Source organism: Danio rerio, chromosome 15 (assembly GCF_049306965.1).
Source record: "Danio rerio strain Tuebingen ecotype United States chromosome 15, GRCz12tu, whole genome shotgun sequence".
NCBI classification, from domain to species: Eukaryota; Metazoa; Chordata; class Actinopteri; order Cypriniformes; family Danionidae; genus Danio; species Danio rerio.
Genome location: NC_133190.1, coordinates 50,474,007 through 50,493,206, shown reverse-complemented (window position 1 = coordinate 50,493,206; position 19,200 = coordinate 50,474,007). Strand labels below are relative to the sequence as shown.

At 40.9% G+C, this 19,200-nt stretch overlaps 1 protein-coding gene across 2 annotated transcripts in view; it reads right to left on the bottom strand.

Annotated features, from left to right (window-relative positions):
- Window positions 1–19,200, bottom strand: part of zgc:153039 — a 67,899-nt gene that overhangs the window by 11,570 nt on the left and 37,129 nt on the right. Inside the window, 2 exon segments of one of the 2 annotated variants that reach the window (NM_001430896.1) lie at window positions 13,411–13,535; window positions 18,412–18,494. In NM_001430896.1, coding sequence (NP_001417825.1) covers window positions 13,411–13,535; window positions 18,412–18,494 — 208 coding nt within the window. 2 annotated transcript variants of the gene reach the window in all.

Genomic DNA, 19,200 nt, shown 5'->3' with positions numbered 1-19,200 from the left:
GGTTCCAGCTGATAGAAAGGCAACAGTAACTCAAATAAGCACTCGTTACAACCGAGCTCTGCAGAAGAGCATCTCTGAACACACAACACGTCCAACCTTGAGGCGGATGGGCTACAGCAGCAGAAGAGCACACCGGGTGCCGCTCCTGTCAGCTAAGAACAGGAAACTGAGGCTACAATTCACACAGACTCACCAAAACTGGACAATAGAAGATTGGAGAAACGTTGCTGCTCTGATGAGTCTCCATTTCTGCTGACACATTCGGATGCTCGGCTCACAATTTGGCCTCAAAAACATGAAAGCATGGATCATCCTGCCTTGTATCAGCGGTTCAGGCTGGTGGTGGTGGTGTAATGGTGTGGGGGAGATTTTCTTTGGGTCCATTAGTACCAATTGAGCATCAACGCCACAGCCTACCTGAGTATTGCTGCTGACCATGTCCATCCCTTTATGAGCACAGTGTCTCCATCTTCTGATGGCTACTTCCAGCAGGATAACGCAGCATGTCATGAAGCTCAATCATCTCAGACTGGTTTTCTTGAACATGACGATGAGTTCACTGTACTCAAATGGCCTCCACAGTCACCAGAGCTCAATCCAATAGAGCAGCTTTGGGATGTGGTGGAACGGGAGATTGGCATCATGGATGTGCAGCCGACAAATCTGCAGCAACTGTGTGATGCTATCATGACAATATGGAGCAAAATCTCTGAGGAATATTTCCAGTAGCTTGTTGAATCTCTGCCATGAAGGATTTGGGCAGGTCTGCAGGCAAAAGTGGTCCAACCCAGTACTAGTAAGGTGTACCTAATAAAGTGACCAGTGAGTGTTTGTGTTATATATATATATACATACACACACACACACACAATCCCAACGTCTGAAAGAATGTTTTAATCCTGAAAAAAAGTGATTTTAATGAGCGAGACGGAGTGTGTGTTGTGTGTTCATGCTAAAGACGTCTCACAGATTCTGGATTTGTGGTGTGTTTTACTAGAAAGCAGTAAAACAGCAGCGAGGCTTTAATATGTTAATGCTTTAATATGTGCGAGTGAGTGAATGTGTGTGAATGTCCGTTAAAGTGCATGTGTGATTGTGCTTCTATAAGACAGTGTGTGTGTGTGTGTGTGTCCGTGTGAGTTTTAGGGGGGTGTTTATGTAAGTGAGAGTGTGTGTGATCAATTGTGTGAGTGCATAAGGGTGTGTGTGTGTCTGAGAGTGTAAATAAATTAGAGCGACTATATATGAGAGTGTGTAAGTGTGTGTATGAGGGAGAGTGCGCAAGCATTGACTGTGTGTGTGTGTGTGTGTGTGTGTGTGCGCATTACAACAAAAGACTGAAATATGAACCGTAATGTTCCTGATAAACTTGATTCACATTTACACACACACACACACACACACACACACACACAAACTCATATAGACAAACACCCCCTCATATGCACAAAGAAATGCACACATTTACATAAACCCACACACACATTCGTATACTCAAACATAGACACACACACACATACTTCCTTAAACACACTTACAAAGACACACTCATTCAAACACACACACACACCAATTATATACACAAACACTCATACACACATTCTCTCACACACACACACACACACACACACACACACACACACACACACACACACACACACACACACACACACACACACACACACACACACACACACACACACACACACACACACACACACACACACACACACACACACACACACACACACACCATCTCTCCCTCGTACTTTTTTTTTTCACTCACTCTCTCTCGCACACGCATACACACGCGCGCACACACACACACACACACACACACTCATTGCAGTTTCCCCTCAGTCCGTCTCACACTCCCCCTTCATCTCCTCTTTTCTCCTCATTTATCTGCCGTGTGTGTGTGTGTGTGTGTGTGTGTGTTCTCCTCTTCTTCTTCATCTCCTCCTCCAGACTCAGAGCAGTAATTATGTTAAAAGCAGCAGATCTGCTGGCAGTGATGATGTCACCCTGCTGATGTCAGCAAAACCACAGCCTCACACTGCCAAAGTCACCCGCATGCGACACACACACACACACACACACTCAGATACAGTCACACTCAGACACACACCCTTATAAATGTGGGCACTTAATCACACACACACACACACACACTAAGTCACTCAAAGATACACACACATGTGCGCACACAGTCACTCACAGACACACACTACCTTAGGTGCACAAACTCAACCATACGTACAACACACACTTAGAGAGACAAGTTCATATAATGACTCACAAACAAACACACAAAAACACACACACACACACACACACACACACACACCAATATGCGTAGACATGCAGACTCACACACACTTAATCATAAACGCACCACACACACTTAGAGAAATTTTCATTTAGTCACTCACAGACACACACACTATATACACACACACCTAGTCATACACACACACACACACACACACACACACACACACACACACACACACACACACACACACACACACACACACACACACACACACACTCACACACATTCAAATGAACAAAAACACGCACACATTTCCTTAGACTAAAACACACACAAAATCAGACACTTTCACACGCACGAATGCAGACACACACACTCACAGAGAGAGTCGTAGTAACTCAATCAGCATCTGATTGGCCGGACAACAGATCAGCTGAAGGGCCATTCATCAGTTTAATTGCTTTCCTCATTTCAATCACACAATTAAGAGAGTGACGAGCAGCTCATTTTCTGACACAGTGCTGGAAAAAACACACTCATTAGCAGTTCACACACTCACACATCTGTCCAGAGGTGTGTGATGCAGTTATTCTCTGTGTTCATTGCTGTTCTATTAGTGTGTGTGAGGAATGGGTGTTGTTCAGTAGTTCCAGGACAACACTGAGAAATGTGTTTGATCCAACACACTCATCATGGACATAACGCCTGGCAGACAACTCTCACATGGTCGCGCACTGAAGCTAAGCAGGGCTGAGCCTGGTCAGTATCTGCATGGGAGACCACATGGGAAAGCTAGGTTGCTGCTGGAAGTGGTGTTAATGAGGCCAGCAGGGGGCGCTCAACCTGTGGTTTGGATGGGCACTAAAGCCCCAGTACAGTGAAGGGGACGCTATATGCTCAAGGTTCTGACTGTCTATGGCCATTAAAACCAAGTCAAGAAACCAGTCTGAGATGATTGAGTTTCATGACATGCTGCGTTATCCTGCTGGAAGTAGCCATCAGAAGATGGAGACACTGTGCTCATAAAGGGATGGACATGGTCAGCAGCAATACTCAGGTAGGCTGTGGCGTTGATGCTCAATTGGTACTAATGGACCCAAAGAAAATCTCCCCCACACCATTACACCACCACCACCAGCCTGAACCGCTGATACAAGGCAGGATGATCCATGCTTTCATGTTGTTAAGGCCAAATTGTGAGCCGAGCATCCGAATGTGTCAGCAGAAATGGAGACTCATCAGAGCAGCAACGTTTCTCCAATCTTCTATTGTCCAGTTTTGGTGAGTCTGTGTGAATTGTAGCCTCAGTTTCCTGTTCTTAGCTGACAGGAGCGGCACCCGGTGTGCTCTTCTGCTGCTGTAGCCCATCCGCCTCAAGGTTGGACGTGTTGTGTGTTCAGAGATGCTCTTCTGCAGAGCTCGGTTGTAACGAGTGCTTATTTGAGTTACTGTTGCCTTTCTATCAGCTGGAACCAGTCTGGCCATTCTCCCCTGACCTCTGGCCCCATCAACAAGGCATTTGCGCCTACTTTGTCGGAGCATTCTCTGTAAACCCTAGAGATGGTTGTGCGTGAAAATCCCAGTAGATCAGCAGTTTCTGAAATACTCTGAGCAGCCCGTCTGGCAGCAACAACCATGCCGCGATCAAAGTCTCTTAAATCCCCTTTCTTCAACATTCTGATGCTCGCTTTGACCTGCAGCAGATCCTCTTGACCATGTCTACATGCCGACATGCATTGTGTTGCTGCCATGTGATTGGCCGATTAGAAATTTGCGTTAGCAAGTATGTGGAACTAATATCCAATAAGTACCTAATAAAGTGGCCGGTGAGTGTACAAAACAGATATATTATAATTCATTGTGAGCATGAGCTTTATAGAAAGTTTTAGCAATTTATGTAAACATCTGGGGCAATAAAAGCCTCAGAAAAACAACAAATCTGTGGATTTGACTGCTGTGGTTTGTGGCATCAAATCTTAGAAAAACACTCACAGTTTCAAGACACAGCAGAGCCAGACGTTACTGTTCATGATTTTGCAATTTATGGACTAAAATCTGAAGTTTTTGGTACGGAACTAATATGCGCGGGAGAACAGATCACTCGGCTTTTGTAAATTTGAGGCTTCTTTAAATGAACTTACATTTCAGATATGCAATATCTGCGCGTAAAACTGAATCGTCATTGCAGCACAATTAGAAACTATCAACAGGTTATTTTTTAACAAGATTTAGTTATTTTTGGCATCTCAGATAATATAAACATATACTATTATAGCCATTATTTCTCTAATAAATACAGCACTGTGCTATTTAATTACTTAAATAAGAGGATTTGGTATCCAAGAAGAGAGTTATAATAAATAAAAGGGTTCGTTTACAAATTATTTTATAAAAATATCGGTTCTACATATCGGTTATCGGGTCTGCATATACACTGGTATCTGTATCCATAGTTTGGGGTTAGGGTTAGTTTTTCTTGTTTATATATTCAGCTCGTGAACAGATTTTTTGTATATGTTCTGCTTAAACAAAGCAATCGGTATCAATTATTAAATTCAATATCGGCCGATAACTAGTGGTGGTAATTTTTACTTGTCTGGACATTCAGTTTTTGAACAGATTTTAGTTATCGGCTGTGCATAAACACTGGCATCTGTCTTGTTCTAAAATTCAATATTTGTCTTATTCAAATATTAAGCCTGTGAATATATTTTGGTTCTGCATAAACACATCGATATCGGTTTTTGTATATCGGTTGTAGTCATTTTTCTTGTCAAATTGTTCAGATTGAACAGATTTTGGTTATTGGTTCTGCATAAACACAGCAATTGGTATTGTTTCTAAAATTCAATATCGGCCGATAACTAGCTTGTGGTAAGATTTTTCCCGTGAAATTAATAAGCCTGTGAATATAATTTGGTTCTGCATAAACAGGGATCTCTATCAGTTCTATAATTCAATATCGACTGATCAATAGTTTGTAGTAAGATGTTTTTTGTCTAAATATTAGGTTTGTGAACACATTTTACTTATTGGTTTTGTAAATTTGAGGCTTCTTTAAATTAATTAACATTTCACTTATGCTATCTCTGAGCGTAAAACTGAATTGTCAGTGCAGCACAATTAGAAACCATCAACAGATTTATAAAAGCAATTTATTTTTTAACAAAGTTTACTTGTTTTAGATGCCTTAGATTATATAAACATTTACTATATAGCCATTATTTCGCTAATAAACACAGCACTATGCAGGATATTTAAATAAGAAGTGTTGGTATGCAAAGAAGAGAGTTATTATAAATAAAACGGTTTTGTTTACAATTTTTTTAATTTTTAAAAGTAGTTTAATATATTTTTTATTATTTTTAAAAACATTGGTTCTATATATCGGTTATTGGTTCTGCATATTCACTGGTATCTGTGGTAAAATTCAATATTGGTTGATCACTAGTTTGTAGTTATATTTTTCTTGTTTATATATTCATCTTCTGAACAGATTTGATGTACATGTTCTGCTTAAAGGAATCGATATCGGTTCTGAAAATCAATATCGGTCGATAACTAGTGTGTAGTAATTTATACTTGTATGGACATTTAGTTTTTGAACAGATTTCAGGAATCAGTTCTGCATAAACACTGGCATCTGTCTTGTTCTAAAATTCAACATTTGTCTTATCAAAACATTAAGCCTGTGAATATCTTTTGGTTCTGCATAAACACATCAATTTGGGTTATTCTATATTGGTTGATCATTAGTTTGTGGTAATTTTTATTTTCTCTAATTTTTTAGACTGAACAGATTTGGTTATTGGTTCTGCATAAACACTGGCCTCTGTATGGATTCTAAAGTTCAGTATCGGCCGATAACTAGTGTGCAGTCATTTTAACTTATCTAAATATTCAACTTTTGAGCAGATTTTAGTTATCAGTTCTGCATAGGCACAGAAATTAGTATTGTTTCTAAAATTCAATATCGGCCAATAACAAGTTTGTAGTAAAATTTAGCTTGTCTAAATATTAAGGCTGTGAATATATTTTGGTTCTGCATAAACACATCGATATCGGTTATTGTATATCAGTTGATCACTAGTTTGTAGTCATTTTTCTTTTCAAATTGTTCAGATTGAACAGATTTTGGTTATTGGTTCTGCATAAACACAGCAATTGGTATTTTTTCTAAAATTCAATATCGGCCGATAACTAGCTTGTGGTAAGATTTTTCTTGTCAAACTAATAAGCCTGTGAATATAATTTGGTTCTGCATAAACAGGGATCTCTATCAGTTCTATAATTCAATACTGGCTAATCAATAGTTTGTAGTAAGATGTTTCTTGCATAAATATTCATATTTTACTTATTGGATTTGCAAAAACACTGGTATCAGTATCGGTTCTAAAATGTATTAATAATTGAACAGAAGTTAGTAGTTATTTATTTTTCTTGTCTAAATATTATTCAGACTGAACAGATTTTGGTCTTTGGTTCTGCATAAACAAATGGATCGATGTCTGTTTCGAAGTTCAACATCGGCCGATAAAGAGTTTGTAGTATGACTTTGCTAGTCTTAATATTTAGTTTGGAAACAGAATTTGTTTATTGGTTCTCCCTAAACACTGTTATCGGTTCTATAATTCAATTTCGTTCTGTCACTGTTTTATAGTGTTTTTTTATGTCTAAATGTTCCATTTTTTTAACAGATTGCCGTAATCAGTTCTGCACAAATAGTGGCAGTATTAGTTCTATCATTCAATATCGGTTGATCAATAGTTTTTAGTTCGTTTTCTTTGTCTGAATATTTAGTTTGTGAACAGATTTTGTTTATTAGTTCGGCATACACACTGATACCAGTATCAGTAACAACATTCATTAATAAATAAACACTAGTTTGTAGTCATTTCTTTTTCTTGTCTAAATATCCAGTCTGTAAGCAGTTTTAAGTTATCGCTTCAGCATAAACACTAGAATCAACATAGGGTCTGAAACTCAATATAGGCTAATAACTAGTGTGTAGTCATTTTTCATTGTTTTTGAACAGATTAAATTTTTCAGTTCTGAATAAAAAGTGGCATCTGTATTGTTTTAAAACCCAATATTCAATTTTTGTCTTAAATATTAAGCCTGTCAATATATTTTGGTTCTGAATAAACACAGGTATTGATATCGGTTATTATATATCAGTTGACCACTAGTTTGCAGTCTTTTTATTCTTTTAGTTATCAGTTCTGCATAAACACAGGCCTCGCTATCGGTTCTGAAATTCAATATCGGCCGATAACTTGTGTGTAGTAAGATTTTACTTGTCTAAATATTAAGCCTGTGAATATAATTTGTTTATGCAATTCAGTTCTATAATTCTACATCGGTTGATCACTAGTTTTTGAATGGTTTAGAAAGAACAGATTGGGTTTATTAGTTCTGCATTAACACTGGTATCGGTATCAGTTCAGAAATCAGAAATCAGCTGATCAATAGCTTGTAGACAGATTTTTCTGTCTAAATATAAAATTTGTTAACAGATTTTGTTTATAATTTCAGCATAAACACTGGTAGCAGTTCTATAATTCAGTATCGATTGATCAATAGTTTAATCTTGTCTAAATGTTTAGTTTGTGATTAGATTTAGTTGTAATCTGGATCAGACTCTACACTGATTGACAAAGCAATCCTAAAGTGTGCAAACATGTGAAAGCATCAGGCGATCGCTGTTTTCCCTCACTCCTCCTCTTCTCTCCTAATTGTGATTGATGAGCGTCTGTCAGTTTGTTTTCTTTCTCTAAAGTTTCATCTCATTAATTCTGGACACAGCGAGTCTCTTGGACTCTAAATCCTCTGCTGGTTTCAGGAACGCAGCCAAGACGCTGTGAAAACCAGTCCAACTGCAAACCACTGGAGCCAAAGTTCAGCTTTTATCCTTGAACAGCGCGAGCCAAGAAATACCATCACTTTTAGATTTCATCAAACATTTTGTCTGAGCCCTCATAACGCATTCAGGTCTGTTTGCACCTACAAGATATGGAAACTGAACTTTGCAAATGCTTCCCTCTAAATACAGGGTTTAAATAGTTTGCAAGTATAAAAATGGTAATGCTTATACTCGTCCTGGTCATTTTCAATGTGGGTTTGTGTAATATACTTAACCCTTGTGTGCTGTTGGGTCGTTTTCATCAACTCTAGGCTGATTTTGAGGCCTAATTTGACCACAAGTTTCTCTGCACTGCAAAAAATGCTTTTCTTACTAAGATTTTTTTGTCTTGTTTTGAGTTCAAATATCTAAAAATTCTCAAATCACAAAGAATTTTATAGACAAGAAAAACATATAGTCTTGTTTTGAGAAATAATATGCCAATATTAAGTGAGTTTATCCTTAAAACAAGCAAAATAATCTGCCAATGGGGTCAGCAAATTAATCTTATGTCAAAAGGAAAAACAAGATTATGAACACTTTACACTTGGCTCTGCGACTGCATCTTATTGTGTTGATTTTGATTTAAAATGTGTGTGCCAACATTTGCAACTCATGGTATAATTTTTGATTTATTAAAATACAATATTATACTCATACAAAATGCAAAATAAACATTTTTAACAAAACATATTTATTTTTTTATTTTTTTTTCAACAAGCAGGATTACAAGGTCAACTAAAAATACCTATATAAGGGCAATTCTTCAACTACGGGCACTTTAGCCTTGTGAAGTTGAGTAAAAAAATGTTCAAAAGTAACGTGACACAGCCTCATAAGTTTAAACAATTTGTCTAGTTTTAAGATCTGTTATGCTGCGTTCACACCAGACGTGGAAGAGGCATCAAGCATGAGTGAGTTACATGTTAAGTCAATGCAAATATGCGAATAGACATCCTGCTTCATTTGCACAAATGTGATGTTACAGCTTTTTTATTTTCAAAGAGCCCACATTATTCATGAAATAGGGTCATATCTTGGTTGTAAGGGTCTCCAACAACAGTCTAATATGCATGCAAGGTCAGAAAACACTTTCGTGGTCTTATAATCTGCATTTATTTTTACCTAATTATCCCTGCGACTCCTGTATGAATCGTCCAGTGATTCATTTGTTCCCAAACCCCTCGTTAGCGCGAAGCTAATCTGCGCTGATTGGACCGATGACAGTCTGTTGCGATTGGTCGACACTAACTGCCTTATGCGACAGACAGAGTGAAATGCCCAGCAGATAATCAGCAATATAGAAGTAATCACAGTGCATACACGCTCGATAGTGTAAGGCGTGGAGTTTAGCTGCCAGTGGCTGAATTTAAATACAGACGATTGACTTGAAAATACAGACGACTGACTGTTTTATTGAGCAAAAACTCCCAAGAACTGGCAAGGAGATCTCCTAGCTTGTCACATTCTGCTCGTTTCACAGACACACACACACACACACACATATATTGCAACATCGCACGCGCGCACACACACACACACACACGCGCACACACACACACACACACACACACACACACACACACACACACACACACACACACACATAACCCTCCTCCGGATGACATCGCGCACGCATGCACGCACGCACACACACGCACACGCACGTACGCGCACATAACCCTCCTCCAGACGACATCGCGCACACACGCACACACACACACACACACACACACACACACACACACATACACACACACACACACACACACACACACACCTCCTCCAGACGACAGCACGCACACACACATTACCCTCCTCCACGGGAACGTAAACAAAGCAGCACGCGTCACGTTTTTAACGTGGCTTTGCACGCGATATGAGAATATAGCCAGTTAACCTGATAACAGTACACGCGGATACAAGTAACACAACACAACTAAACACATTTGCAAGCAAACGAGGCAACAACTTTAATCGCACGTACTTACACTTGAAAAATGGAGGAAGAAACCGATGCTGACGTGTCCATCATTACTCTTTACTGATTCTTCCTTTAACAAACAAAGTATACTTGGTAGCATGTAGTTTCCAGAAGTTTCCAGAAGTTTCCAACTACTTAAAGCTGGGCTTATGCTGAGGTTTCATCTTTGGGTAGAGACTCAATAATATCCATCTGCAGTGTGACTTCAATCGACCGGCATGTTTGTGTGTGTGTTTGTGTGTGTGTGTGTGTGTGTGTGTGTGTGTGTGTGTGTCTGGGTTTCTGCGTCAGAGGGCGGGGCCTCAGGTTTGAAATCTCCCGGGTTTGCGCGTGCACGTGAATAACTTGGTTTCGTTCGTACGTCATGGCAAAACACCTAATGAATCGGTATCAAGGCGACTCGTTTAAAGCACTATGATTCGACTCTTTTATAGATGAATCAACAGTTTTAAACACTGTACTCTTACAGATTTAAGCCTTAGCTGGATACTTCACTTCACTTAGAGCTGTGTTACACACTACATGGAGGGGCATTTTCAAAAACCCATAATATGGGCTCTTTAATAAATTTGTAACAATTTCTAAAAAGTTTAAATTGCAAATTGCAAAAGTTTCCACATTGTCATTATGGGCGATTGTGTGTAGAATGTTGAGGAAATCAATCAGTTTAATCCATTCTGGAATAATGCTGGAACAGAAAACAATGTGGAGAAAGTGAAGCGCCATCAATACTTTCTGAATGCACTGTACATCACTATCAAAGCTTCTGTAAAGTGTGTGTGTATTTTTGCTCATTTTTCAGAGACTTTTGGCGGGAATTTCAATAATAAACACGTCTCCGAGATGAATCTAATACTTTAATGAAAATAGTTTTGAATAATGACTAGTGGTGGGCTGTTATCGGCATTAATGTGCTGTGTTGACGCGAGACTCTTATCTTGGGTAGCCTTATTATTTGGGTAGCACACATATTCTGAACGCCTTCGGCAGAATTCAAATGAGCCATTTAATCTAGGTTCATTCTGAGATTACCGTGAGATTAATCTAGATTAAACAAATGAATCTGTGCCCACTTATAATAACAGCACACATTATACATCAACTAACATTAAGTCTAGAAATTAAGGTTAAGTCAGTACAGTGATCCTGAGTGCTTTCCGTGGGATACACACATGGGCTGTGAGCGCAGGAGGATGACTGAGGAGCTGATGTGTTCAGCAGATCTGGATGTGGTCAGATCTGAAACCGAGGAGGAAATCCAGTCGCAGGTTTGGCTCTGGATAATCAGACGCTCACTAAAGCAGATGTTGGAGGTCAGCTGGAAACACTCCGCTCACTCACGCACACACACACACACACTACTCCACTATTACTGCATGCTTCATTCTGATTGGCTGAAGCTGTATAAGTGTGGGATGTGCAGTCAGTGTCCGTCTGCTGATCTCAGCTGCTGAACACAACGAGCTCAGTCAAAACATTAGTAGTAACCATAGCAACCCAGTGACCTGCGCTCATCACACGCACTGATATACAAACACACACACACACAGATATACAAACACACACACACACACACACACACACACACACACACACACACACACACACACACACACAGATATACAAACACACACACACACACACACACACACACAGATATACACACACACACTCTCAAACAAACACACACACACTCTATACATTCTCTCTGACTTACTCACACTCTCTCATACACACAAACACACTTACGTAAACACACACGTGCACATACACACTCTCACACACACAGACTCTCACACACATGCTCATGCACACAAACACACTCTCTCACACACTTACACAAATACACACACACACACTCTTTCTCTGACTTACACTCACATACTAACAGACACTCACACACACACACACTCACTCACAAGCACTCTCGCACACACAAACTCTCACACAGACACAAAAACACACACTTAGATTCACACACACACTCATGCACGCAAACTCATTTCTTCTCACACACAGACACACACACTCACGCACAAAAAACACTCTCGCACACAGATTCTCACACAAACAAACAAACACAAACACACTCTTATGCACACAAACACTTACACACACACTCTCTCTACTACACACTAACACACAGACACACACACACACTCTGTCATACACACACATACTTAAACACTAACTCTTACACAAACACACTCATGAACATACACTCTCTCTCTCTCTCTCTCTCTCTCTCTCTCTCACACACACACACACACACTCTCTCTATCTCTTACACTCACACACTCTCACGCACACAAACACTCTGGCACACACAAATAGATTCTCACACGGACACACACATGCACAAACACACTCTCAAACAAACAGACACACACATTCACACACGCACACACACACACACACTCTCAAATAAACACACACACACTCTCCAACACACATACATTCTCTCTGACTTACACACTCTCTCATACACACAAACACACTCACGCAAACACACACGTGCACATACACACTCTCACACACACAGACTCTCACACACATGCTCATGCACACAAACACATTCTCTCACACACACACACTCTTTCTCTCTGACTTACACTCACATACTAACAGACACTCACACACACACACACACACACACACACACACACACACTCACAAGCACTCTCGCACACACAAACTCTCACACAGACACAAAAACACACACTCAGATTCACACACATACTCATGCACGCAAACTCATTCCTTCTCACACACACTCACGCACAAAAAACACTCTCGCACACAAACAGATTCTCACACAAACACACTCTCAAGCAAACAAACAAACAAACACACACACTCTTATGCACACAAACACTCACACACACACTAACACACAGACACACACACACTCTGTCATACACACACATACTTAAACACTCACTCTTACACAAACACACTCATGAACATACACTCTCTCTCTCACACACACACATACACACACTCATTCACTGTCACACTCTTTCTCTCTCTCTCTCTCTCTCTCTCTCCCCTGTGCGTCTGATAATCTCTGCAGTGCTTCAGCTGTGTGTATTAATTATGTAAATGAGTCTCTCGGTGGACATCCACACTAAACGCCTTTTAATCTGACGAGCCTCTGCAGACACAACAAACAGCAGCGCAAACCAAAGCCCCGCCCCCACAGCCACTCACAGCCAATCAGAGAGCACGCCCACCCCTGAGCCCACACACCTGAAGTTGGGAGCGGAGGCCCACTCCAGAGCCAGACAGGCCAGATCCACAGCGGCGTACACCAGCAGGAAGAAGATGGTGACGATACTGGCGATGGTGTTCAGCTTCCCGGAGAACAGCACCAGCTGAAAACACACACACACACACACACATTTAATTACATTTACTGTGAATATAGAGGTCACGGTGGTGCAGTGGGTAGCAGGATCGTCTCACAGCAAGAAGGTCGCTGGTTCGAGTCACGGCTGGGTCAGTTGGTGTTTCTGTGTGGAGTTTGCATGTTCTCCCCGTGTTGGTGTGGGTTTCCTCCAGGTGCCTTGGTTTCCACCACAGTCCAAACACATGCGCTATAGGGGAATTAACTAAATTGGCCATAGTGATTGAGTTTGTATGGGTGTTTCCGAGTACTGGGTTGCAGCTGGAAGGGCATTCGCTGTGTAAAACATATGCTGGATAAGTTGGCGGTTCATTCTACTGTGGCGACCCCTGATTAATAAAGGGACTAAGCTGAAAAGAAAATGAATATACGAATATATATAATTTGTTTTCAGTTGTAATTCTCCAGTTTTTTTCTAATATAAGTAAAACTAATTATGTTGTACAAAGCACTACATACATGTTTCTTTTTTTTTATATCTAATTATACACTCACCGGCCACTTTATTAGGTACACCTGTCCAACTGCTTGTTAACGTAAATGTCTAATCAGCCAATCACAAGTCAGCAACTCTGCATTTAGGCATGTAGATGGTCAAGACGATCTGCTCCAGTTCAAACTGAGCATCAGAATGGGGAAGAAAGGGGATTTAAGAGACTTTGAACGTGGCATGGTTGTTGCTGCCAGACGGGCTGCTCTGAGTATTTCAGAAACTGCTGATCTACTGGGATTTTCACGCACAACCATCTCTAGGGTTTACAGAGAATGCTCCGACAAAGCAGTAATATCCAGTGAGCGGCAGTTCTGTGGGCGCAAATGCCTTGTTGATGAGCCCAGAGGTCAGAGGAGAATGGCCAGACTGGTTCCAGCTGATAGAAAGGCAACAGTAACTTAAATAAGCACTCGATACAACCGAGCTCTGCAGAAGAGCATCTCTGAACACACAACACGGCCAACCTTGAGGCGGATGGGCTACAGCAGCAGAAGAGCACACCGGGTGCCGCTCCTGTCAGCTAAGAACAGGAAACTGAGGCTACAATTCACACAGACTCACCAAAACTGGACAATAGAAGATTGGAGAAACGTTGCTGCTCTGATGAGTCTCCATTTCTGCTGACACATTCGGATGCTCGGCTCACAATTTGGCATCAACAACATGAAAGCATGGATCATCCTGCCTTGTATCAGCGGTTCAGGCTGGTGGTGGTGGTGTAATGGTGTGGGGGAGATTTTCTTTGGGTCCATTAGTACCAATTGAGCATCAACGCCACAGCCTACCTGAGTATTGCTGCTGACCATGTCCATCCCTTTATGAGCACAGTGTCTCCATCTTCTGATGCTACTTCCAGCAGGATAACGCAGCATGTCATAAAGCTCAATCATCTCAGACTGGTTTCTTGAACATGACGATGAGTTCACTGTACTCAAATGGCCTCCACAGTCACCAGAGCTCAATCCAATAGAGCAGCTTTGGGATGTGGTGGAACGGGAGATTGGCATCATGGATGTGCAGCCGACAAATCTGCAGCAACTGTGTGATGCTATCATGACAATATGGAGAAAATCTCTGAGGAATATTTCCAGTAGCTTGCTGAATCTCTGCCATGAAGTATTGAGGGAGATCTGAACACAAAAGCAGGTCCAACCTGGTACTAGTAAGATGTACCTAATAAAGTGGCCGCCGAGTGTGTGTTTGGTTGTGTTTATTGTGTGGCATCAGTTGTTCTTGAATTTTTTTCATACATTTAGAATAAATGTCAGTCTGAAAAATTGGATGAATCGTGATTTACTCATCTGTAAACATCTGTATCCACATTTCACGCATAAATGTGTGTATAAGGATGGTTAAGGATGGTTAGTGAATGACACCTAATATTTTTAATTTCTTCACTTCATCACTGCTGTCTTTGTAGGCCACTCAGCAAGCTTTGGAACAGAGCCAGTGTTTCATTATGTTTTACACGTCTCTCATTAAAACACAGTGCCTAACAGGAGTGAGTGTGTGTGTGTTATTAGGGTATTGGCGGAGCATTATCCCTCATATTGAGTGCTCTCCTCTGAGGACCCTCACATATATAACGCTGCGACTGCTTTAAGTGTGTGTGATAAATTGCGTGTTTATGAGGCGTAACGACACGGCTGCGTCTCTATCAGGGTCATGCGCTGGAAACACTTCCAGGTTTCAGAGGAAAGGGCTTTTTAAAGAGCACCGCGTTTTAGGAAAATGTCTGGAAAAGATCCAGCGCTGTAAAGTGCTGAGTCAGCATACGCGAACGAACCCTCGCTGCATCACAGAGAGCACTTCAGTCTGACACTGCACATGCACTAGAAGACACACACACACACACACACACACAGCTGAAGTCAGAATTATTCGTCCTCCAGTGATTTTACTTGTTGACGTTCTGCCACAAGATGGCGACAGAGACCACATAATTAGCCCTAAGAGGAGAAAAACTCAAACTACAGCTGATCAAATCATTATTAATCAGGTAAGTGTCTCTCTAAGTCGATCTCTTTCTCTTTTGTATGCTGTAGTGCTGTATTTTAAGAGTTCACACTTAGCTCATGACTTACGAAAGCTCATTTGGCATGCTGTCCCGGAAGAGAGCCCTGAGCTCAAGGCATTCCTCGAGTCCAGGGCCCCCTCCCTTTGTGGGGCGAAGGGAGATTGAGCTCAGGGCGATCTCAAAACTCCCCCGCAGCTAGCCAAGGTGAACTTCCTGAGAGTGAGACGACTAATAAAAGAGACTTAGGTTTAAGAGGTCTATGATGCGAAGAAAAAAATTATTATTATTTTTTTTTTGAGAGAACTGCAGGCTAGCGCCGCGCAGAGATACCAGAAGCTCAGTAGGGAGCCGGAGCTATTGGTATTGCTGCTGGGCCACCGAGCGACCTATTTTGGATAAAGGAGGAAGAGGGGGGAGGAGGGGGATTCTTCAAGACGAAGATAGTTGTAAGTGGAAAAGGAGGAGATATATATGGGAACTAAGGATCCTTGATTGAAGGATCGTGATTAGCTAATATGAGCCAGCTGGTTTAATCATGAGTACGTACTCCTCTCGAAATTAGTTTAATAAATTAAACTTCACTTAAACCACAGTAATCTGATAGTGTCTGCTTTGGCTTTTTCAGGGATAATTATTGTGATGGCGAGGCAGTGGCGCAGTAGGTAGTGCTGGTTCGAACCTCGGCTCAGTTGGCGTTTCCGTGTGGAGTTTGCATGTTCTCCTCCGGGTGCTCCGCTTTCCCCTACAGTCCAAACACATGCGGTACAGGTGAATTGGGTAGACTAAATTGTCCGTAGTGCATGAGTGTGTGTGTGTGAATGTGTGCTTGGATGTTTCCCAAACATGGGTTGCGGCTGGAAGGGCATCCGCTGCGTAAAAACTTGCTGGATAAGTTGTCAGTTCAATCCGCTGTGGCGACCCCGGATTAATAAAGGGACTAAGTCGACACGAAAATGAATGAATGAATTATTGTGATTTCCAGATGGCAACAGATAAATACTGATAAATCTCAGTAGACTGATGGCATTTCATGGCGTTCAGCCCATATAAACTCAAAATGTGAGCTAAATCAGCTGTTCTGTCATCACTTTAGACATTACGCTAGAGAATCACTCAAACACTAGCTCTACAGTGATGTTGGTAAATAAGCAGTTTCTGCTGTTCTGACGTCAGCTGCAGATCTGAATAAATGGCAGAAGAAAGTAGTTCCTCATACAAAAGGGTTTTTAGACTCTCCGTGTTTGATTTTCTTTTTTATATACACGATTGTGTCATCGAACTGTTGTATAAACGCAATATCACACGAGTAGCAGTGCAATATGGCTGTATATCAGCACTGGTGGAATACTATAGCACAACGCACACCTTCCACCAGTGCTGATATACAGCCATATTGCACTGCTCCTCGTGTGATACTGCTCATATATATTTATTTATATATATTAGACGTGTCTTTGTGTGTCTCGCTCTGTGTGTGATTGTGTGTGTGTGTGTGCGCGCCCGCAAGTGTGTATGTGTGCATGTCTCTGAGAGCTTAAGTGCATATTTGTGTCTTTGTATGTGTCTCTCTGTATCTGTGTGTGTGTGTGTGCGCGCGCACAAATGTGTACATGTGTGTGTCTGCGTGTATGTGCTGGTTTTCTGTTCCAGGTCATGTCATCCTGCACCCCATAATAAGAACTACTGAGAGTGAAAAGAACTTTCAAACCAATCAGAGACACTAATGACTGGGGTACGCGCACACACACACACACGCGCACGCACAAACACAATCTCACACACACACACACACACACACACGCACAAAAAGATGAAGAGAAAAGAGAACTATATCACAGCTTTTAGTCTAAAGAAAGTAAAATACCAATATGCTAATGAGATTATGAATATGCTAATTTAAGAAGAAATCTGAAGCATATGGCAGCTCTCAGACTGTAACATGAAGAGGTTTTCACAATTTTAGGATGCTACAAACCGTTAAATGACATAGTTTTTACATTATTTACACCACAAAATACACATGTATTCAGTTAATTTTATTTTATTTAAATGATCTGAAGCATTTATTTGAATATATTGTTCATTACTGTCTCCATTTTATTACTGTAAACTCATTTTTACTTATATTTTAGTTCAACATAATCCAGGTTTGATTTTATTTTGATTTATTATTTTAAGCCATATTTTATTTGCTTGTTTTTGTGGTTGAAATTGTCTTTATTTAAATTAGATGTCTATATTTTAATATACATAATTCTCTTTAACTTCCGGCCACAGCTGTATCCCCTCTAGCATCAAGCGCCTGATGTTGGCTGTAGAGAAAGAGACACAGACCTGCACCAGGAACCAGGAGATCAGCACAGACACCCAGGGGTTCCCACTGGCAGAGGTGCGTTTAGCTGGAGACAGAACTCTTCCTGAGGGAGAAACACACACACACGCACGCACGCTTGAGCTGAGCTGATCTGAAGTAAAGGGATCTCCTCATATTTACAGATGAACACGAGCTCTGAGCAGATCAACAGCTGAAGGAGAATAAACTGAGAATCAATCACTCACTCACTCACTCACACACACACACACAGATATATGCAAACACATGTTCTCTAATAAGAACACACACATTCATACACACACATACATATAAATACAGATATATGCATACACACACACACACACACACACACACAAACACACTAACAACACACACATACATACACTCTAACACACACATACACAGATATATGCAGAAACACACATACACACACACACACACACACACACACACACACACACACACACACACACACACAGACAGAGATACATGCAAAAAACACACACACACACAGATACATGCAAAAACACACACTCATATACACACACACACAGATATATACAGAAACGCACACACACACACAGATCCAAGCAAAAACACACACACACACAGATACATGCAAAAACACACACACACAGATACATGCAAAAGCACACACACATATACACACACACAGAGATATATGCAGAAACGCGCGCTCACACACACGCACACACACACACACACACATTCTTTAACACACATACAGATACACACAGATACATGCAAAAACACACAGACATACACAC